We start from the raw sequence: 23,210 nt of genomic DNA on the forward strand, positions 1-23,210 counted from the left end.
GGAGTATCTGATCAGTGGGTCAGTTACCTGTTATTTACATACGTGTGTATGTGGGTGCTCATGTGGAACTTAGAAGACAACTTGCAAGAGTCAGTTCTCTCCTTCCACCAAAAGGCTTTAGGGATTAGACTCGTATTGTCAGGCTTGGGGAAAAGTACCTTTCTTTCTTGACAGGACTCCCTTTTTTATTCATATATGTTAAAAATATTCAAATTAAACCATTGTTTTAGGGTTAATTAGTAGTAGTTAGGGTTTCTGTTGCTGCAGTGAAACACCATGATCAAAAGTCAAGATAGGAAGGAAAGAATTTATTTGGCTTATACTTTCCTATCACTATTCATCACTGAAGGAAATCCGGGCAGTAACTCAAACAGGGAAGGGACCTGTAGGCAGGAGTGTTGGTGGAGGCCACTTGTTCGTTCCTGGCTGCCCAGACCACTTAATCACTCAGAAACTATATTATTTGCAATACTGTTTGGACAATCTCTTAAGTGTATTGCTAATTAGCTCTTATATCCTAAACTAACCCATTCTATTGATCTGTGTATCACCATGTGGCTGCTGCTTACCGGGTAAAGTTCCAGCAAGTCTGTCTCTGGCAAAGGCTGAGGCTACAGGGCTTCTCTCTGACTCCGCCTACTCTCTCCTCCTCTATCTACTTGGAACTCCCTCCTTGCCCTATTCTGCTAAGCCACTGGCTGAAACATTTATTCATTAACCAATAAAAGCAACACATAGAAGGACTTCCCACACCACAGGAGCTGATACAAAGGCCATGGAGGAGAGCTATTTACTGGCTTGCTTCCCATGGTTTTCTCAGTCTGCTTTCTTATAGAACCCAAGACCACCATGCCCAGGGATGGCACCACCCTCCATGAGGTAGACTCTCCCCCATCAACAGCTGATTAAGAAAATGCCTTACAGCTGGATCTTGTGGAGACATTTTCTCAATTGATATTCTCTCCTTTCATATGACTCTAGCTTATGTCAAGTTGACATAAGACTAGCCAGCACAACCATATGTTTAGTCTTATGATCATATCTATATCTATATATCTATAGACATAGATATAGATAGATAGATGCACACACACACCATGTTTTCATATTTATTGATTTTAATGGCTCTATAGTATCTCATCATATGGATATACCATACATTATTTAAAATATATTTCTAGACAGATAAGACATTAGTTACTTTTCTGTTGCTGTGATAAATACCATGACAAAAAGGAAGAAGAGTTTATTTTGGTTTTAGAGTAAGAGCAAGAATGAATCGTAATGGTGGGGAAACATTGCAGCAAGTGGACAGAGCAGGAAGCTGACTGATCACATTTTAATCACATACAAGAGGCAGAGAGAATGAATATGAAGTGGGGCAAGACTTGAAACTCTCAAATGTCTCTCCTGCTCATAATGGTAGCATACTCTCCAGCAAAGCTGTAGCTCTTAAAGGTTCCATAACCTCTCAACCAGTGCACCAGCTGAAGACCAGTAGTTGAGATACATGAGCCAATGGGTACATTTTTCTTTCAAACCACAACAGAATGCTTTAATATTGTTTTCTTAGTTAAAAAAGTAAGAAATATATAGCAATAGATGATAGGTTTTCTTTTGTTCTTCTCATGTACTTACTAGAAAACAAATTTAATTTTAAATTACATAGGTAAAAAAATTGCTTAACTCTTAAATTATAGGCACATTGAAGACCACACACACACACACACACACACACACACACACACACACATATGAATATGAAAATTACCTAATTTGAGAAAGTCCTCTTGGAGCCCAATTGTAGAAGTCAAATATATGTGTATTTGTGTGTATGTATGGTTGATGGAATGAGATGGGGAGGCAATCCTGAGACAACAGACTACTATCAATAATAACTAAAACTTTTTTAAGTGTTACAAATTTGTCCCATAATTTACTAACTGATGGGTCTGAATACGACTGTCCCTTACTAGGTCCTTACTACACTGACAACAGATTTTATCATTAAACTTAAAAAAAATCATTGCTTACCTGCCTATCTGCTAAAGATAATAGACATTTGGGCTTAAAAACTTTTAATTGTGGTTTTTAAGAGGAGTAGGCTATCATGTAGTGTTACATTTCATTTTATAGCCCTGTGGTTTAGTAAACTGAAAGAAATTCTAGTTGAACCTTAGATATCATTGTGTACTGTCTGAAAGAAAGATATAAATTCTTTAGTGCTTTACTTATAAGAAAGAAAGTTGAAATGAGAATATTCTTTTTTTTTTTTTTTTTTGGATTTTCGAGACAGAGTTTCTCTGTAGCTTTTTGGTTCCTGTCTTGGAACTAGCTCTTGTAGACCAGGCTGGCCTCGAACTCACAGAGATCCACCTGCCTCTGCCTCCCGAGTGCTGGGATTAAAGGCGTGCGCCACCACTGCCCGGCTAAATGAGAATATTCTTACATTCTAGGAATACCTTATAAAAGTAATGAATTATCTTTGATGGTACTAAGGATCTTTAGAAATAATAATAACAATAAATTTATATATTGTATTATATACAAATATATTTTATTTATATGTCATATAAATGACATTTATTTGTATGGCATATAAAATATAAACATATCTTATAAGTATATAAATTTTAATTTTATTATATGCAAATATTTATATATTATATTGCAATATTAAAATGATGCTCTTAGGTTTATTGCTACTCTTGTTGCCATAAAGTAAATCTTCTAGTAACATTTTGTTTATGTGCTAAATGACTTAAGTGTTAGTTTATAAGGTATGTAAATATGACTCTCAGATATCACAACTCTTCAGAATCTTCCTGCCTCTGTATTTTACTTGGATTATGCAGTTATGCCTGAGCCAGAATGATGATAAACTTTCATATTATATCTCATATTTTATTTTTTCTTTTCTGAACTCATTGTAAATACTTTTTTAAAAAATCGTTTAGCTTAATTCAGAAAATACCAGTTTATTTTATTAGTTCAATTTTAAGTAGGACAGAGAATCAAATATGGCAATAATTTAAACTTTAAAGAAATTTTATGTGTTTTGTGTGTACAAACTATGAGTGAGTGCATATTTGTGTTTGTGTGTGTATACATGCACACATGCTTGTGGAGGTGAGAGGTTGACACTGCTGTCTTCTGTTGCTTCCCATCCTGCTTTTGAGACAATGTCTCTCCCTGATCTCAGAGCTCACCAAATGGCTGCATTGGCTGGCCAATGGGCTCTGGGAGTTCTGCTGTCTCTGTACTTTTAGAGCTAGCGTGACAGATAAGTGCCAACACACTTGGCTTTTATGTGCTGGAGATCTAGAGTCAGGCAGGCACTTATTGACTAAGCCATCTTCTCAGCCCTTAACTTAAAAAAAATATGTGTGTGGGTGCATGCATGTAAGGAGATGAGAACACATCCTCTGGTGACATTTTTAGTAACACATCTGCCTCCACTGAGAGAGAATCCCTCCCTAACGCTCATCAATTAGGCTGGATGGACTGGCCAGCTTGCCCTCCTAGCACTGGAATTACAGTACACACATCTGTGCTCAGCAGCTTTGAGGGGTTCTGGGAAGTAAATCCAGATCCTGATGATTGTAAAGTAATGACTTTACTGACATAGCCATCAGAATTTAGACCTTTGGAAAATCTTAGTTTATGCAATGTGTTTATTAAACCTGAAAGAATTTTTTAAAAATATTTATTTATTTATTATTTATACAGAAGAGGGTACCAGACCTCATTGCAGATGGTTGTGAGCCACCATGTGGTTGCTGGGAATTGAACTCAGGACCTTTGAAAGAGTGGGCAGTGCTCTTAACTGTTGAGCCATCCCTCCAGCCCCCTGAAAGAAATTTTTAAGTTGTTTTAGCCTTTTAAAATTGTAAGCTATCTTACATATGGAGGAAAAGACACAAAACAGAAATGTAAAGCTCAGTGATGTATTAAAAAGTAAAATACATATAGAGGCACTACCCAAGTAAGGAAAATAGAGAATTACCAGCAAGACTGCCTCTTATTCATTGTGGGTGATCAGTATCACACTTGTTCTTATCATAAGTTTAGCTTTTCCTCTTAATGCATTTGCACATGTTATGTGCTTATCCTGTTTTCTGGTCTTTATTTATTTATTTGCTTAATTTTTCTTTTATTGAAAATAGATTTTTTTCCATAGAATATATTCTGATTACATTCCCCCAACTCCTTTCAGTTCCTCCCTGCTTCTCCTCCCATTCTGATTCATATCCTTTCTGTCTCATCTTAGAAAGCAAACAGGCATCTAAGGAATAATAATAAAATAAGATAAAAATAAACAGGTCGGAATAAGGTAAAACAAACAGAGAAAAAGATCCAAGCAAAAAGTATAAGAAACATATATAGTCACAGAGACACACATGTTCGCACACACAGTAATCCCCTAAAAACAAAACTGGAATGAAATGACCTAGTCAGCATATATTATTTTGTTCATGTATTTTTTTATTCTTCCTCATGATTGTGAGATTTCATTCAAGTAGCTAGTAATTTTAGTGTTTTCATATCCAAACATAAGTATGCCTTATAATCCATTATTTGTTCTAAACATAAGGTATAGTATGCATATATATATAATATGTATATTATATACAAATTGCACACACACACACACACACACACACACACACACACACATATATATATATATATATATATATATATATATATATATATATATTACAAAACCACTGTAAAGTATTTTTTGTGACTCTCACATAGTGGGCCAGTTATATTTGGTTGCATGTGTTCTTCTCCCATTCTGGGTTTCCTGTGTACTTTCTTAAGTAGCCTTTGATGAAAGTCTTTTAAGTTTTAATATAGTTAACACACTTTTATGATTGAATGTTCTGTGTTCAAAGCCTTTCTTACAAATAACTATAGAAGGTTTATTCATCTTTGATGTTTAATTTAGATCTGCTATCCACATATAATTTTCAAAATAAATATGATTAAATTGTCTTCCCCCATATTAGTATTCAATTAACTTAACCTTTTAGTGAAAAGACCATCTTTTCTCCACTGCTATATGAAGTCACATTGCTTATATATCAAATATTTGTAAAATAATTGCTCTTTCAGGGTCTTGTATTCTGTTTCATTAATCCGCTTTTCTGTCATACGAAAATTTAATTCTTTATATCCAGTACAAAAAAAATTTAATTTTTTTCTTCTTGTTCCTTTGTTTTCTAAAGATTTATTTTTATTTATAATATGTGTATATGTGTCTCTGTGTTTGCCATGGTATGTGTGTGCCTGAGGAATCCAGAAGAATGTGTCAGATACCCAGGAGCTAGAGTTACAGGTTATTGTGAGCTGCCTGACATGGGTGCTGGCTTCTGCACTCCAGTTCTTTGGAAGAGCAGCAAGTGCTTTTAACAACTGAGCTATCTCCCAAGTACCTTGATTTTCTTCTTAAAGCTTATGTTAAAATATTCTTGGTTCTTAGTATTTCTATAAATATTTTCTATTAATTTTATTGTTGCTTCTTGATTTTCAGCTTACTTGCACTGTATTTAAAAAATGCTTTATTTGACTTGAGTCCTTTCAGAGAACAGATCTGCTTAGTGTATCTTATTGCATGTGGTCAATTTTTAAATGTTTTCTTCAAAAGAATGTTTGTAAAAATCATTTAAAATCTGTTATATATGTTAGTAGAAACATAAGATGAAATCCAGGCAGTGAACTACAGAATTATCTATAGGGCAAAGAAAAATGCCAAAAATTTGCCTGTCTTAAGAGCAATTCTTGGCTCATTCCTTACATACATCATGTACTTACAGTTCTATAAGAGTGTGCTGGTTAAGGCATATGTTTTAGTTTCATTTATGACAAAGTATTTCTAACCTATTCCTTCAGTGGCTTATAGAAACACTTGCTTTCAGGATCTGTCAGAGCATCTTTTGGAGATCAAAAGGCAGAACTCTGCAGTTCATTGTACCATGGACCCAGCTATGATGTGTATAATCCGTGCTATATGTATCAGCACTGTTCACCTGATTTAAATAGGCGCTTTCCTTCTCATTTTGAAACCAAAAAAATGTATGGCTCTGGTAAGAAAACATTTTTGTGCTTTTCCTCTGGGCTTATCTTTAACAAATTTAGAGATTTAAATCTAAGACTCTAGCAGAAATAGCTATTAAGAGCAAAGCAGACTTCACGAGTGTGTGATAAGTGTTATGACTTCTCTCTGTTTTTACAATTAGTATAAAAATTTACAGATAATGGTGGTTGCCAATTCCACTTCATTTTTTTTCTTTTAGAAAAAATTTTATTATAGGTTATTTTACATACATTTTGTTATATACTTAATAAATTTTACTATAGATATTTATAGTATTTTCTTTTTCTGTTCCAGTCAGCTAAATGAATTTAAGAGCTCATGATTGGAGGTAGACACAAATAATAGAAAATAACTAGATTTTTTTTAGTTTGATATTTAGGACTATCAATTATATGAACTACCATGTTCAAAACATTCTCAGATTTTACAGGTCTATCTGTAGACATATATCAGCATCACTGAAAACAAAAAAATATTTTCTTGAGGGCTGCTCTGTACTTAGCATTGTGCTAGAACACACACTGTGTGCAGAGCTCCTTTTTAGAAAGATCTTACAGTTTGGGAGGAGAACTAGAAATAGAAATATAAGAGCACATGGGATTCAGGATTGAAATGTTATAATTTTATATGTGTCTATTAAGTAGTAGTTGAATTACACTTCTCAAAGAGTATTATATTGTATTAAATTATTTTTTCTGGATGAAGGACTGGGAATATCACAAAAACCTGCTTAAAATGTTATGTGGATATGAAAATGTATTATTTGATTGCTACAGTCTTCTGTTTTAAAGATTAAAATAATTTATAATTGAAGTTTTAAAGATTTTATCAAAATTTCTGTTTATATAAATTTGTATATAATATACATGATGAATTCCTATGGGGATTTGACTTATGACAATTAGGTAGAATGCCACGGTTTTATTTTTATTAATAAAAAAATACTTTCCTCTTGTCCCTTTGTAGTTTGTGATTTAAGGACCAGTAAACGTCCTGTTTCCCCTGGGCTAAGCAAATCCATGTTTGATCTTACAACTCCACCTCAACGATTCATCCAGGTAGATAATGTTATATAACCATATAAATTTCTTTATATGTGAACCTTTCACATAAATATATCAAAACATTAGGAATCACATGTTTTATTTTTTTACTTTTTTTCCATATTGTTATTGATATTTATTGAGCTCTACATTTTTCTCTGCTCCCCTCCCTGCCTCTCTCCTTCCCCCTTCAACCCTACCCCCAAGGTTCCCATGCTCCCAATTTACTCAGGAGATCTTGTCTTTTTCTACTTTCTACTTCCCATGTAGATTATTAGATCTATGTAAGTCTCTCTTAGGGTCTGCATTGTTGTCTAAGTTCTCTGGAATTGTGGTTTGTAAGCTGGCTTTCTTTGCTTTATGTTTAAAAATCACCTATGAGTGAGTACATGTGGTAACTGTCTTTCTGTGTCTGGGCTACCTCACTAAAATAATGTTTTCTAGCTCCATTTTCTTGCAAAATTCAAGCTGTCATTTTTTTTCTGCTGTGTAATACTCCATTGTGTAAATGTCATCAGTATTTTTGATCTTGGCCACTCTTTCAGGTGTAAGATAGAATGTCAGAGTTGTTTTGATTTGCATTTCTCTGATGACTAAGGATGTTGAACATTTCCTTAAGTGTCTTTCAGCCATTTTAGATTCCTCTGTTGAGAGTTCTCTGTTTAGGTCTGTTCTCCACTTTTTTTTTTTATTGGACTATGTGATCTTTTGGTGTCCAATTTCTTGAGTTCTTTGTATATTTTGGAGATCAGACCTCTATTTGGTGGAATCACATGTTTTATTTCTGTGGCTTATGTGTATAGCAATATCTGAAGAATAAATATGTGACATTGCCTAAATATATTATTTTAGGAAAATATCAGTGATTAATGAAAGGCATTATATTTGCTTCATTTTACATAATTTTGTATCTCTCAATTGATATGAGTTTAAGGATCTTCAGAAATTGGCATTTGTAAATCATATAGTTAAAAGTACTTCTTTGCTTATTGAACATAACCAGGCAGTTACTAAGAATTAATATTTCTATTGAGGTGTAAGACTTTAATTTTTCAATAATATCAATATAGCATCCTTTGATAGATTAAAATATTTCATTCTTAGTTCAGCTAAGTTCTATTTGAAATTAGGAAATAAGCCAGAAATGGTGCCCCATGTTTGTAATCCCAGCACTAGAAGGCTGAGGCAAGAGGATCATTGAAGAATATGAGAAAAAAAAAAGAATATGACACCAGCCTAGACCACATAGTAAAACCATGTCTGAAAACATCAAAAAGTAAAAAAATAAATAAATAACGACATATTGTTTTTTGGGGGGCTACCACCCAGTTCCAAATAAATCACATATGGAGGCTTACTCTTAGTTATGAATGCCTCGCCTCAACTTGACTTGTTTCTTGTTGGCTTTTCTTAACTTAAATAATCCGAACTACCTTTTGCCTCTGGGCTTTTATCTTTCTCTATTTCTGTATACCTTTCTTTCCTTCTTATTCTGTGACTGGTTGGGTGGCTGGCCCCTGATGTCCTCCTCTTCTTGTTCTCTTGGTTCTTCTTCGATTTATCCTCTCTGCCTGCCAGCCCTGCCTATCTTTGCTCCTGCCTCACTATTGGCCGTTCAGCTCTTTATTAGAATCATCATCAAAAAGTCATAGCTTCACAGCTAATCAAATGCAGCATAAACAAAAGCAACACACCTTAAAATAATATTCCCCAACTGCTATAGAGATAAGCAAAGTTTAAAGACAAGTTATCTGTCTTCCTATAAGTGAGAGAAAAAGCACCCTGAACATCTTTGCAAATAAACTTATGGACTTCCCTTTATGTTGGTGGAGAAGGAATGCCTTATGAAATGGGCATGTATTCTAATTTAGCCTTAATAATTATACAATTAATTTTTAAATGCTTAGTCATTTATAGCATTTAACATGCATCTGAGTTGTTTGACGATTTTGTTAGATACAAACTGTCAAAGCTTCACACCTAGAATTTTTGGTTCAGTAGTTCTGTGATGGGTTCTGAATTTTTGTTTCTATGAAGTTTACATAATACAAATGCTCCTGATCTAGAGGGACTATGTTTTGACAATCCTGTTTTACACTTTTATAGGCTATTGGGCATTTCTATTAATGTATTCAACATGAAAACTAAGACCAAACCAAAAGTACTAAAGGCTTTCCAATGTTACCTATGAAGGTATTTTTTGATGCGTTAGTTTCCTCTCCTACAAAAGTGGGACATTCTGACTGATAACACTGACAAAGTGATTAACATGGAGTTTGATATCAGGGTGTTTATTGGGGCATAAATATGAAAGTTTTTAAAGTTTGATACTCAGTTTCTGACTGAAGCATTTTGTTGTTGTTGCAGAGACATGACTCGTTGTCCAGTGTGCCTAGTAGTTCTTCTTCCAGGAAAAATTCTCAGGGCAGTAACAGAAGCCTGGGTAAGGAATGCAGTATCTTATGTATACTGTTGAGCAGATTATTTCTACTCAGTCATAGATTGACAGTGTTTAGTTGAATGAAGAAAAAAGTGTTCTATACATTTTACATGTTATTGAACCTATGTTGACAATATTATCACAAACTCAGATCAGATGAACCATGGCTTAGTGTTCAGGCAAGAATGAATATTTTTTAAGTAAGCTCTTACATATCTTTTATTTGTTTGATATATACATACACACTATATATGTGTGTGTGTATGTGTGTGTGTGTGTGTGTGTGTGTGTGTGTGTGTGTTTGTTTGTTTAGACAGGGTTTCTCTGTATAGCCTTAGCTGTCCTGTACACCAGGCTGGCCTCAAACTCATAGAGACCTGCTTGCCTCTGCCTCCCAAGTGCTGGGACTAAAGGCATGCACCACCACCACCCAGTTTGTGTTTTAAAGTGTATGGATTAAGGAGCTTTCAGAAGCACATAGACCTTATAAGTACTATTTGCAAAAGTTTGCAGAGTTTTAACTGAATTCCTGACATTGTAATTTTGTTAAATTCCTAAACTATATGCATTCTTAGTGTATTTTATGTCTAGGACTTCACTAGAAGTGTGATTTCGTCTTACTACACTGGGAACTTAGAACAATAAAATGTATCAGCTTTTGCCAGGCATGGTGGCGCATGCCTTTAATCCCAATGCTTTAGAGGCAGAGGCAGGCAGCTCTCTGTGAGTTCAAGGCCAGCCTGGTCTACATAGTGAGTTCCAGGATAGGCAAAGCTACATAGATCTTGTGTCCAAAACTCAATATATATAGTATATTTGCATATGTATAATATATTGAATAATATATATATCTTTTAAAATTGGTTCATATCAAAGCTTAATTGGATTAAAAAGATTGCATGGAATTTTTACTTTTTGTCCTTTATAATTTAGATACAATCACCCTATCAGGAGATGAAAGAGACTTGGGGAGATTGAATGTGAAATTGTTTTATAATTCTTCAGCAGAACAGATCTGGATCACAGTTTTGCAGGTAAATTAGTGTAGTTAATATTGATTTTTTATTATTAAATTGAATATTTATAACCTACAAGTATCTAGTGTTGCTTCTTACTGGAGAAGGGATCAGTAACTATCTTTATAATTTAGGATTCTGCTGTATTTTGCAGAGTAGAGTGTTTAATAAAGCATTTGACACTGAAACTGCTAGAAGAAAACAAGGAAAGCTTTAAGATATAGGCATAGGTAAAAACTATTGGATTAGAACTGATAGCACAGGAAATAATTCCAATTATTAACTCCAAAGATTAACAAGTGGACTTTCATAAGATTTAAAAGTTTCTGAACAGCAAAGGAAACTATCAACAGAATAAATGGACAGCCTACAGATTGGGACAAAGTCTTTGCCAGCCATACTTTAGAGTAGGAGTTAATATCTTGAATATATAAACAACTAAAAACTTTACACACCAAAACCCCAAACTTCCAGCCAATAAGTGAACTAAAGAATGGAACAGATAGCCCTTGAAAGAAGGAATACAAAAGGATCATAAATTCTTAAGTAATGTTCATTATCCTCAGCCATCAGGGAAATGGCTGTCATCAAAAGCAAATGACAATGAATACTGGTGAGGATGTTTGGTGAAAAGGAGTGTAAACTGCTGTAACCACCATGGAGATCATTGAGGAGAGGTCTCAGAACAAACAAGCAAAAGTAGAACTGCCATAGGACTCAGCTCTAGGACATCCCCATAGGACTGCCATAGGACTCGGCTCTAGGACATCCCCATAGGACTGCCATAGGACTCGGCTCTAGGACATCCCCATAGGACTGCCATAGGACTCGGCTCTAGGACATCCCCATAGGACTGCCATAGGACTCGGCTCTAGGACATCCCCATAGGACTGCCATAGGACTCAGCTCTAGGACATCCCCATAGGACTGCCATAGGACTCAGCTCCTGGAGCATCCCCATAGGACTGCCATAGGACTCGGCTCTAGGACATCCCCATAGGACTGCCATAGGACTCAGCTCCTGGAGCATCCCCATAGGACTGCCATAGGACTCGGCTCTAGGACATCCCCATAGGACTGCCATAGGACTCGGCTCTAGGACATCCCCATAGGACTGCCATAGGACTCGGCTCTAGGACATCCCCATAGGACTGCCATAGGACTCGGCTCTAGGACATCCCCATAGGACTGCCATAGGACTCGGCTCTAGGACATCCCCATAGGACTGCCATAGGACTCAGCTCTAGGACATCCCCATAGGACTGCCATAGGACTCGGCTCTAGGACATCCCCATAGGACTGCCATAGGACTCGGCTCTAGGACATCCCCATAGGACTGCCATAGGACTCAGCTCTAGGACATCCCCATAGGACTGCCATAGGACTCGGCTCTAGGACATCCCCATAGGACTGCCATAGGACTCGGCTCTAGGACATCCCCGTAGAACTATAAGTCTTACTAAAGATATACTTGTACATCCATGTTTATTGCTTTTCTATTCATAGTAGCAAGGAAATTAACTCAACCTTGTTGTCTGTCAGCATATGAATTGATTGTAAAATATGGCACATGTGCACAATGGAATTTTATTTTGCCATATAAATGAAATTTTGAAAATTTTAATAAAATTAATAGATCTGGATTTTACCAAGTGAGATAAACAAGACCAGAAGACAAATACTTACATGTTCTCTTTCACATGTGGGCCCTGCTTTCAATTTTTATATTTGTACTTATATGGACATAAGTTGGAAAATTAGAAAGAGGACCTTAAGGGGGGGTGTTTTTGGCTTCTTTTAAAATTATTTGTTATGGAAAAGAGTTTTTAAGGAAAGGGATTAGGGATGATAATGGAATACATGTTACTTGAAAGCCAGAAGAAGACAACTGGGTACAAATGAGAGGCATGGCAAGGAGAGGAACAGAGGAAGAATAATAGCTAAAATAAAATCTATATGAAAATGTCATGAAGGAAGCTAATAGGACTGTAGAATAATGTTAAAATAGTAATATGGATGAAACATGAAAAAACAGTATTCTAAAGTTTATTTAAAAATTTAATCAAAAATCATTAACTCAGGAGGGAATTGTGGCACACATCTTTAATCCCAGCACTCTGTAGACAGAGGTAGGTGGATCCTGGTCTACATAGTGAGTTCCAAAAACCAGGGCTTTGCAGATAGTCTCAAAAAAGTTATTAACTCAATAAATATGGAAATTTGTGTTGTCAAAGTTCTTTGTAAAAACATAAATTATGTTTTAATATATTTTTGTTTTTAGTGCAGAGATGTAATTTGGCCCTCTAGTTATGGAGACACTCCCACAATTTCTATAAAAGGGACTTTAACTTTCTCTAAGCCAGTGCATTTCAGATCTTCAGCCAAAGAAGCTTCCAATGTAAGTAGGTGTTTGAATTTTTTTTCATTTTTCTCATATTTATTTTTTTAATTATGTAAAATGTGAGAATAAGAAAGCGTTTTGTTTTGGAGAAGCTAAATAAAATCACTTGTAAATAAAATTTAGTTCTCCAAAACACCCTTTATTTTAAAAGATAATTTTAAATACTAAGAGTTTTTGCTATTACATTGTCTGGTATTAAGCTGAATTTACAAAGGAAATTGTAATTGCTAGAGTGTGTAGAATAGGTAAGAAACTACTTTTCTTTTGGAAAGTAATTGCAGAATTGCAGTTAATCTTATTCCCCAAATCTTCCAGTTATTATAAGTAGGAGATTTATTATCTTGAGTCTTGTTTTACAGATTGTTTTCACATTAATTTATATACATGTCCATTATTGTCTTTTGATATGATTACAAAGTTAAGTTTTTACATGGAAGCAAAAAGATATTTTAAGATTCTTCATATTTAATTGTGTGTGTTGGTTTGTGTACTTAAGTGCAGTGAATCTTCTGGAGCTGGAATTAACGGGTGGCCGTAAGCCACCTGATGTGGGTGCTGAGACTTGAGCTCAGATCCACTCTAAAAACAATATGCATCCTTAACAACTAAGCCATCTCTCTAGCCTTGAAAAGATAACTTTTAAGAGAGTTTATCACCTTAATTAATAGAATTAAAGTGTCTAAGGATTCAAGAAAATTCATTTTAGTTATTAATAATAAAATACATATTGATATTTTTAATTAATATGATTAGGAAATATTTTATTGAATTTTTAAATTCAATATATTCTAATCATGCTTTCCCCCTTTCCAATTCCTCCCAGATCCTCTGAACCTACCCAATTCTGCACAGGATTTTTTTTTTTAAATTACTCTAAAACAGTGGTTCTTAGTATGTGGGTTGTGATTCCTTAGGGTTGCACATCAGATATTTACATTGCAAATCATGACAGTAGCAAAATTACAGTTATAAACTACCAACAAAATTTTATGGTTGGGCTCACCACAATATGAGGAACTATATTGAAGGATTGTAGCATTAGGAAGGTTGAGAACTATTACTCTAAAACACACACACTTAGCAAAGGTTAGAAAAAATTCTGTCATCAATCTTCATTTTCAAAATTTGTTTTTATACATCAAGTCGTTTGGGAGATCCCTGTTATGGAAAATATGAAGTATACTAACACACTTGTACTGTGTAAGACTATTAAATAGTTTATGTGCAATATTTTACTGGTATAGTTTTATAGCTTGGTAATTTAAAAAAAAGTGCTTGAGAGACTAGCAGGAACATAATTCTATCTGATGTGGTATTAATTATTATAATGACAAAGTTTGGAGATAATATCCCTCATATTTGTTAGTTGACTAGATATCTGACTTTTCAAAAAGCTATACTAAATATGTAAGGAAGGAAGTATATATCACAGAACAATCTAGTGTTCAGTCTCTTTTAAGGAGAGAATTGATGCGAACAGCATAGATTCTGGATGCTTAGTAAACTTGTATGTGAAATTCTTGAACTATTCTCATTACCTTTTGAAAAACTGCAATGAATAGGAAGAAAGGTGTATTAGAAAACCAAGGTTGGGAAAAACGGTCTAATTTGAAAAAAGGGAAAGTGATGTGGGATTCCCCTCTGTATGCTGTGAATGTGTTTTAATACCATTGGTTAATACAGAAGCTGCTTTGGGCCTATGGCAGCACAGAATAGGGCAAGGCAGGAATTCTAAGCAGAGATAGAGGAGAAAAGAAGGTGGAACCGGGGAGACGCCATGTAACTGCCCTAAGGAGACAGATGCCTCAGAACCTTACTGGTAACATGGTAAAATATGAAATAATAAAAATGGGTTAATTTAAGATATAGGAGATAGCTAAAAATATGCCTATTTTTATATGCTATTGGCCAACCATTGTTGCAATTAATATAGTTTCTGTGTGATTATTTCAGTTCTGGGCAGCTGAGAAACAAAAGAGCAGCCTCTGCCTACAGGAAAGATGTATTCTGATGAGGTTGTTGTTAGCATTGATCTTAATTCCTAAGTAATTATAATTTGTGAAGCTAAGGAAAATAGTAAAACAAGACCACATTCATTTTCATGTTTTAATGAAAAATATACTATAAAAACAAATTCTAAATATCTTTCTTAGGTATAAAAACTTATTTTATCATGTCATATCAGCCTTTTTAGTATTTATATTTGTTTTCTTATTTTTTTTAAGGCTATTGAATTTATGGAAACTTTTGTATTTGCTATTAAACTACAAAGTCTACAAACTGTGAGGCTTGTATTTAAGATTCAAACCCAGACTCCCAGGAAGAAAACCATTGGAAAATGTTCTCTATCACTCAGAACTCTCAGTACACAGGAAATAGATTACTCGTTGGAAATAATACCACCTTCAAAAATTTCTGTAAGTGATAATAGTATCCAATACTAAACATAGTACACACCTTGAGAATGGTTTAATAAATGACTTATTTGTTGGAGGTACTTTGAACAGTATAATATGTTGGAAGACCATGGGAACTCTGAATAAGCAATATTATTTTAAACTATTTTATAAATAATTTATAAAACATTAACCATTTTCTTTCTTTATTTTCTTCAGAGTAACATTATGCTATCCTGTTTTAGTACATTTTTCATTAATGTTTTATACTGTAGGAGTAACACAGTAGCTGAGGACTCAGCAAAAATAAGTATAAATCATAAAATTCAAGTGCAATCTGAGATTGCAATAAAGTAGAATTAAGAAAATGGTTTTAACCATAGGTAAGCAGTATATCTGTTCACAAGTTGGTTAGAATGGAATTTGGTTGCCCCCGCCTCTGTTACTAGTGATGAAGTTCAGGACCTTTCATGTTCTGCATGAGTTGCAACCCACCCCCATCACAGAATGCAAATTTGTTTTCATTTTAATGTGTTTTTGCTTTTACTCAAAAACTTTTAATATTTATTGATTTTGGGAACAGGATATATGCTATGGCATGTGTATGAAGGTCAGAGGACAAGTTGTGGGAAATTGTTGTCTTCACTATGTAGTTCCTGGGGATCAAACTCTGATTGTCAAGCTAGGTAACAACCACCTTCAAATTTAGCCATCTCTTTGGACCAAGAATGGAAGTTTTTAAAATTATTAATAATTTTTGGTTGATATTGCATTATAGAAAAAGTGCTTGGTTGATTTTGAGACCTGATTATTTGCCTCTCTCAATCAGTCTGTCAAACATTGTCATTAAAGTATTTAGAAATTCCTAATGGTTTAACTATATAGCTTCTCTGTAGGGATAACATTTATATAAATTAGTCTTATTCTTTATAAGATAAATCTATTATGATTTTAAATTTATGTAAGATTTATATTTTACTTCTTTAAAAATATTTAAGATGCCAGGCGGTGGTCGTGCACGCCTTTAATCCCACACTAGGGAGGCAGAGGCTAGCAGATCTCTGTGAGTTCGAGGCCAGCCTGGTCTACAAGAGCTAGTTCCAGGACAGGCTACAAGCTACAGAGAAACCCTATCTCAAAAAAAAAAATTTAAGATGACTTGAAGTAATAATTAAAATAACGGTATCATTTGGGAACTTTAAAAGCATGTCCACACCTAAACCAATAAAATTAAATTTTCTTGGGGGTTAGGACAGAGACATTTGTAGTTTTCAATAGATTCCCAGTTGTGAATCTAATGTGTTGCATGGCTTGAGAACCACCAAATTGGAAGGGAGAATAGAGATTAAAATATTAAAAAAACGAAAGATTACTAAAGTCAGAGATTAAAATTTATTTCTGGTTATTTCTTGACTATATATTCAATCTCAGCTGCCAGTGTGAGTGCTTATAACTTTTGCTACAACATTTAAAACTTAAGTTACCTTTTTTGCTGTTAAAGCACAGTAATTATGATAGCAGTTTGTAACTGGCATCATTTATAATAGCTTAGTAGAGAGTAATATGTAGTCATTATTTTACAGAAGATACAAATATCAAATGCATATTTCATATATTAAATGCTAAAGATATAGTACCAGTATGTCAGAAGATACTGAAGAAAATTGAGAAATTATTTTCTTTGAAGAATTTGAAGGAATGGTTATGGCTATATTCTATTTCTTAAAAAAAAACTTTATCATAAAATTCAAATAAAAAACATTACGCATTGAAATTAAATTAAGTCTTTATATCAGTGAATGTTGTTATACAGTAAAAATTTCCTTTTGAAGCTCTGGAGCTTCTCCTTAGATTTTATATTTTCACTATCAAGTATTTTTAAAGCACTAGACCAAAAAAATCAAATGACTGAATTAGAACTAGAAAAACAATTATTGTTATTCATAACTTATGTCCATTACCTGTCTTTGTTCATCACCTAATGTTTAGCTTTTCTTGTTCTCTTACCTACATATTATACTATACCCTCATATATATGTTTGTTTACATATATTATTAGCCAGGTTATGCATATGAAGAAGACCATGAAATTATTTTCTTTCTGAGATTGTTGATCTTATTTAGTATTATACATTATAACCTTATATATTTTCCTGCAAATTTTATCATTACATTTTTCTTTAGAGCTTAATGATATTCCATTTTCTACATATATGAAATTTTTATACATTCATCTGTTGGTAGACAACTAGGTTGATTCCATTTTGTGATTTATTATATTTATTGACATGTGTGTGTTGAACCATCTCAACATCTCTGGGATAAGCCAACTTGGTTATGGTAGATTATCTTTTTGAAGTTTGTTTATATTCAGTTTACAAATATTTTACTGAGAATTTTTGAGTCTTTGTTCATCAAGGCTATTGGACTCTCATTTTCTTTTGTTGTAGTATATTACCTGACTTTGGTATTATGGTAGTAGTGGTTTCATGGATCAAAATTGGAAGTACTCTTTTTTTAAAAATTTTACTTTATTAATATTTATTGAGCTCTGCATTTTCTCTGCTCCGCTCCCCTCCTCTCCCTGCCCACTTCAATCCTCCCCCCAAGGTCTCCATGCTCCCAATTTACTCAGGAGATCTTGTCTTTTTCTACTTTCTACTTCCCATGTAGAATATATCTATGTAAGTCTCTCTTCGAGTCCACATTGTTGTCTAAGTTCTCTGGGATTGTGACTTGTAGGCTGGCTTTCTTTGCTTTATGTTTAAAAAAACCACCTATGAGTGAGTACATGTGATAATTGTCTTTCTGTGTCTGGGTTACCTCACTCAAAATAATGTTTTCTAGCTCCATCCATTTTCCTGAAAAATTCAAGCTGCTGTTATTTTTTTCTGCTGTGTAGTACTCCATTGTGTAAATGTACCACATTTTTCTTATCCATTCTTTGGTCGAGGGGCATTTAGGTTGTTTCCAGGTTCTGGCTAAGACAATGCTGCTATGAACATAGTTGAGCACATGTCCTTGTGGCACGATTGAGCATCCTTTGGATATATACCCAAAAGTGGTATTACTGGGTCTTGAGGAAGGTTGTTCCCTAATTTTCTGAGAAATTGCCACACTGACATCCAAAGGGGTTGTATCAGCTTGCATTCCCACCAGCAATGCAGGAGTGTTCCCTTTCCCCCACATCCTCTCCAGCATAAGTTGTCATTTTTTTTTTTTGATCTTGGCCATTCTTACAGGTGTAAGATGGAATCTCAGAGTTGTTTTGATTTGCATTTCTCTGATGACTAAGAATGTTGAACATTTCCTTACGTGTCTTTCAGCCATTTTAGATTCCTCTGTTGAGAGTTCTCTGTTCAGGTCTGTACTCCATTTTTTTTTTTTACTGGATTATGTGATCTTTTGGTGTCCAATTTCTTGAGTTCTTTGTATATTTTTGAGATCAGACCTCTGTCTGATGTGGGGTTAGTGAAGATCTTTTCCCATTCTGTAGGCTGCCATTTTGTCTTGTTGACCATATCCTTTGCTTTACAGAAGCTTTTCAGTTTCAGGAGGTCCCATTTATTAATTGTTTCTCTCAGTGTCTGTGCTGCTGGGGTTATATATAGGAAGTGATTCTCTGTGCCAGTGCATTCAAGTGTACTCACTTTCTCTTCTATAAGGATCAGTGTGTCTGGCTTTATGTTGAGGTCTTTGATCCATTTGGACTTGAGTTTTGTGCATGGTGATAGATATGGGTCTATTTTCATTCTTCTACATGTTGATATCCAGTTATGCCAGCACCACTTGTTATATATGCTTTCTTTTTTTCCATTTGATATTTTTTGCTTTCTTTATCAAAGATCAGGTGTTCAAAGATGTGTGGATTGATATCCAGGTCTTCTATTCAGTTCCATTGGTCCTCCTGTCTGTTCTTATGCCAACTCTGTGTTTATTTCTTTGAAAAATTTAAGAAGGATTGGCAATAGATCGTCATTGAAAGTCTGGTAGAATTCTGCTATGAATCTATATCAGACTGAGATTATTTTTTCTTTTGGAAATCTTTTTATTTCTACTAGAATCTTCTCATTTGTTGTAGGTTTGTTTAGGTTGTTGATCTCTTCTTGGTTTAGTTTTGGTGGTTTGAATGAATGAAGAAATTCATCCATTTCTTTTAGATTTTTCATCTTAATGGATAAAGGTTTTGTTTTAAAGTATTCCTTTGTAACTTTCTAATTTCCTTACTGTCTATTGTGATAGTTCCCTGTTCATTTTTGATTCTGTTAACTTGGATCATCTCTCTTTCTTTTGGTTAGTTTTATCAATGGTCTGTTAACTTTGTTTACTTTCAAAAAGAACCAGCTCTTAGATTTAATGATTCTTTGTACTGTTTTCTTTGTTTCTATCTCATTAATTTCTGCTTTGATTTTTATTAATTCTTGCCATCTACTGAACTGAATTTGGGCTTGATTTGTTCTTGTTTCTCCAAATTTTTGAGTTGCGTCATTAAGTCATTAATTTTTGCTCCTTCTGATTTTGTAAGGCACTTAGAGCTGTAGGACCACTCAAAATGTATCCCAGAGGTTTTGTGTAGTGTTTTCATTTAGTTTCAGGGATTTTTTTTTCTTTCTTGATTTTTTTCTTTGTACCATTCATTATTCAGTAATGAGTTGTTTAATCTTCATGAATTTATGTATTTATTAGGGATTTCCTGTTAATTTTAAATTTTATTACATTGTGGTCATAGAGTACATGAAATCATTGCTGATCAGAATGATTTGTTTTGTAATTTTTCTTGATGGACTTCTTGATCTTGATCATTAATCAAGTATTTATTTGAGATCTCAAGTTTCTGTGCTCAGTACTGTAGATGAGACAGCATTTACTTGAAGAAATAACTGACCATTACAGAAATTTATGGTTCAGTTGTTGTTAAAGTGCAAAATGTTCTTACCATACTTAGGAGTATGTTCTCTTGTTATCCCTAGAAATAGTAGAAATAGTGAAACTTGTTTGAGTTCATGGAGCCAGCAGTTGGCAAATAGGATTTGTTTTCAGAGCCAGCTCTTTGGGTTATACCTTATATTTATCACTTTCCCCCCAGAAAAATATTCTCAAATACCACCAGATCATGTTTTCTCTTGTGTTCTTTTACTTTTTCAGTTTTAGACAATTCTAGGAAGCTAATAAAGTTTTCTTTAAAAAAGTGATACACTATTTATAAACAGATTTTCTATAATTTTGTGCTCATAAAATATTGTCAATGTATACCTGCTTATTGATTAGATTTTTAAATTTTGGGGTTTTATGAAAGTGGTTTTTCAAGATCTGAATTAATCTCCTATATATAATTTGTATTTGTGTTAATAAATTTGGCAAGTAGAAGGTGTCAAGTCCACTGCCAAGATCTGCGGTGTTTTAGGGGAGTGATTTCTGTAACAGTGTAACAACACTAGGTATTCTCATTATAAGTATTTAATCATGAATATAAAACAATAATGAAAAAGAATTGATGAGATAATTTACTCATGGTTTCTTTTGTGTTTGGTAAACAGTTGTGTCTGTACCTTTGTTTTTTTTTTTCTTCAGTATAAGGGATTAAATTTAAGACCTAATCAATGGTAGACACTCTATATCCTCAACTATCCCCCTCCCTTTTTTAAACATAGAGTTTTAGCAAGTTGTCGCAGTTTGTATTGAACTTTCCATGGTCCTGCCTTATCTTCCTCAGTGGCTGAGATTACAAGTCAACATTACCAGTAATAACTGCTTTTTTTTTTCTTTTTCTTTTTTTCCCCCTGAGATAGGATTTCTCTGTGTAACAGCCCTGGCTGTCCTGGAACTAGTTCAGTAGACCAGGCTGGCCTCAAATTCACAGAGATCTTCCTGCTTTTGCCTCCCAAATGCTGGGATTAAAGGCGTGTGCTACCACCCAGTGTACTAATTTAAATGCTGTGAGCAGAAACATTTATTTTCAGATAGAATCCCACATATAGTCCAGAGTAGTCTCAAATTCACTGCCCTCCTACCTTCAAAGACACTTTTGTTTTAATCAGTAAAGGTTTTATTTTGTACATAATGTTTGAATTCTTGTTGAGTTGAATATTGACCCATTCTCGTTCTTAAACCTCAAGTACTAGATATGCTTATTTAAGTCATCATTTTTTGCTAAAATAAACACATTTTATCATCATAGTAAAACAGTGGTTCTCAACCTTCCTAGAGCTGTGACCTTTAATATAGTTCATCATGTGGTGACCCCCCAACCATAAAATTATTTTCATTGCTACTTCATTACTAGTTTGGCTACTGAGTGGTGTCCCGGTTCCTAAGTCCATTGAGAGTATATGTTTTTTGATAGTCATGATCCACAGGTTGAGAACTGCTGTAGTAATTTTTTCTTTTTTCAAGACAGCGTTTCTCTGTAGCTTTGGAGCCTGTCCTGGAACTAGCTCTTGTAGACCTGGCTGGCCTCGAACTCACATAGATTTTCCTGCCTCTGCCTCCCGAGTAGTGGGATTAAAGGCGTGCACCACCACCGCCCAGCTGTAGTAAAATTTTTTAAGGGGGAAAATAACCTCAGTGTATATCTTAGGGTTTCTGTCGCTGTGAAGAGACACCATGACCATGCCGACCTTATAAAGGAAAACATTTAATTTGGGTGGCTTACAGTTAAGAGGTTTAGTCTGTTATCATCATGGCAGGACATGTGCTGGAGAAGGAGCTGGAGAGTCCTGCATCTTGGTCTGCAGGCAACACAAAGTGAGCTGTGTCACTGGTGTAGCTTGAACATAGGGGACCCAGGAGCCCACCCCCACAGTGAGGAACTTCCTCTAGTAAGGCTATACCTACTCTAACAAAGCTACACCTCCTAATGCTCCACTCCCTTTGGGGACCATTTTCTTTCAGACCACCACAGTGTAGTTTATATTTTCTAGGCAATTTGTTTTCCAATGAAGCTTTGAATTTCTTATTGCATGGTAATGTTAAAACATAGAATCATAAGCTTTCAATTTCTTATTAAAATAAAATCATGTTTTAAGAAAACACTAACACTTCAGTCAGTGGCATATTCTTCTTTTGTTTATTTTCAATGGGCCAATTATTGCAGAATATTTGGCAATTATCAAATACTATATAAAACTCTGAGAAGTGTTAAACATTCTGTAACTTAATTGAATTTTATTCTGTAACTTTATCAGTACTGCATTTGTCTATGCTCAGCCCTGGCAAGATCTGCAATGCCATGTTCCTGCCTTATTTTCATTCTTACTGGTTTTAGATCTTTAGTAGTAATCGTTTTTTGTATTTGGAAAACTCTGTTTTTCACTTTAAGGACCTTAGAATAAATAAAAGTGGGCTGTCTTATGTTACATTTCACAAATAAATCACCAGTTTTTGTTTTGTTTTTGCTTTTGGTCAGCAATAATGTAGAGTATATTTTATTTTCTTTCTAAAGTTAGAAAAAATTATCTTCTGTTACTTTAAAAATCATATTTCAGCCTAGCACTCAGGAGGCAGAGGTAGGCAGATCTCTGAGCCTGAGGCCAGCCTGGTCTACAGAGCAAGATAGTCACAGCTACACCGGGAAACTCATCAAACCAAAACCAACCAAACTGAAAAATCTCTATTTCATGTTTTAAAATAATGTAGTTAGAATATTTTTATTTCTTTTGAAGATGTGTTCTTTTAGGTTAAGCGGTTTCTCCAATAATGCTTAGAAACTTAGCATTTTAGGTTTTAGTCAGATTATCTTTTGATATCAGTAGCTTTGAAGTTCAGTATATAGATAACATCTTATATTTTCAGATTCCATGCAAGTGAATATA

General features: G+C 34.3%; 1 protein-coding gene across 2 annotated transcripts in view; it reads left to right on the forward strand.

The window, feature by feature from the left end:
* Positions 1–23,210, forward strand: part of Tc2n (tandem C2 domains, nuclear) — a 47,503-nt gene that overhangs the window by 15,129 nt on the left and 9,164 nt on the right. For both annotated transcript variants that reach the window (XM_075947719.1, XM_075947720.1), the window contains exons 4-9: positions 5,925–6,092; positions 7,070–7,161; positions 9,514–9,589; positions 10,520–10,620; positions 12,884–13,000; positions 15,229–15,420. In XM_075947719.1, coding sequence (XP_075803834.1) covers positions 5,925–6,092; positions 7,070–7,161; positions 9,514–9,589; positions 10,520–10,620; positions 12,884–13,000; positions 15,229–15,420 — 746 coding nt within the window. The remainder of the gene's footprint in view (positions 1–5,924; positions 6,093–7,069; positions 7,162–9,513; positions 9,590–10,519; positions 10,621–12,883; positions 13,001–15,228; positions 15,421–23,210) is intronic.

The sequence above is a fragment of the Microtus pennsylvanicus genome, chromosome 14 (assembly GCF_037038515.1).
Source record: "Microtus pennsylvanicus isolate mMicPen1 chromosome 14, mMicPen1.hap1, whole genome shotgun sequence".
Lineage (NCBI taxonomy): Eukaryota > Metazoa > Chordata > Mammalia > Rodentia > Cricetidae > Microtus > Microtus pennsylvanicus.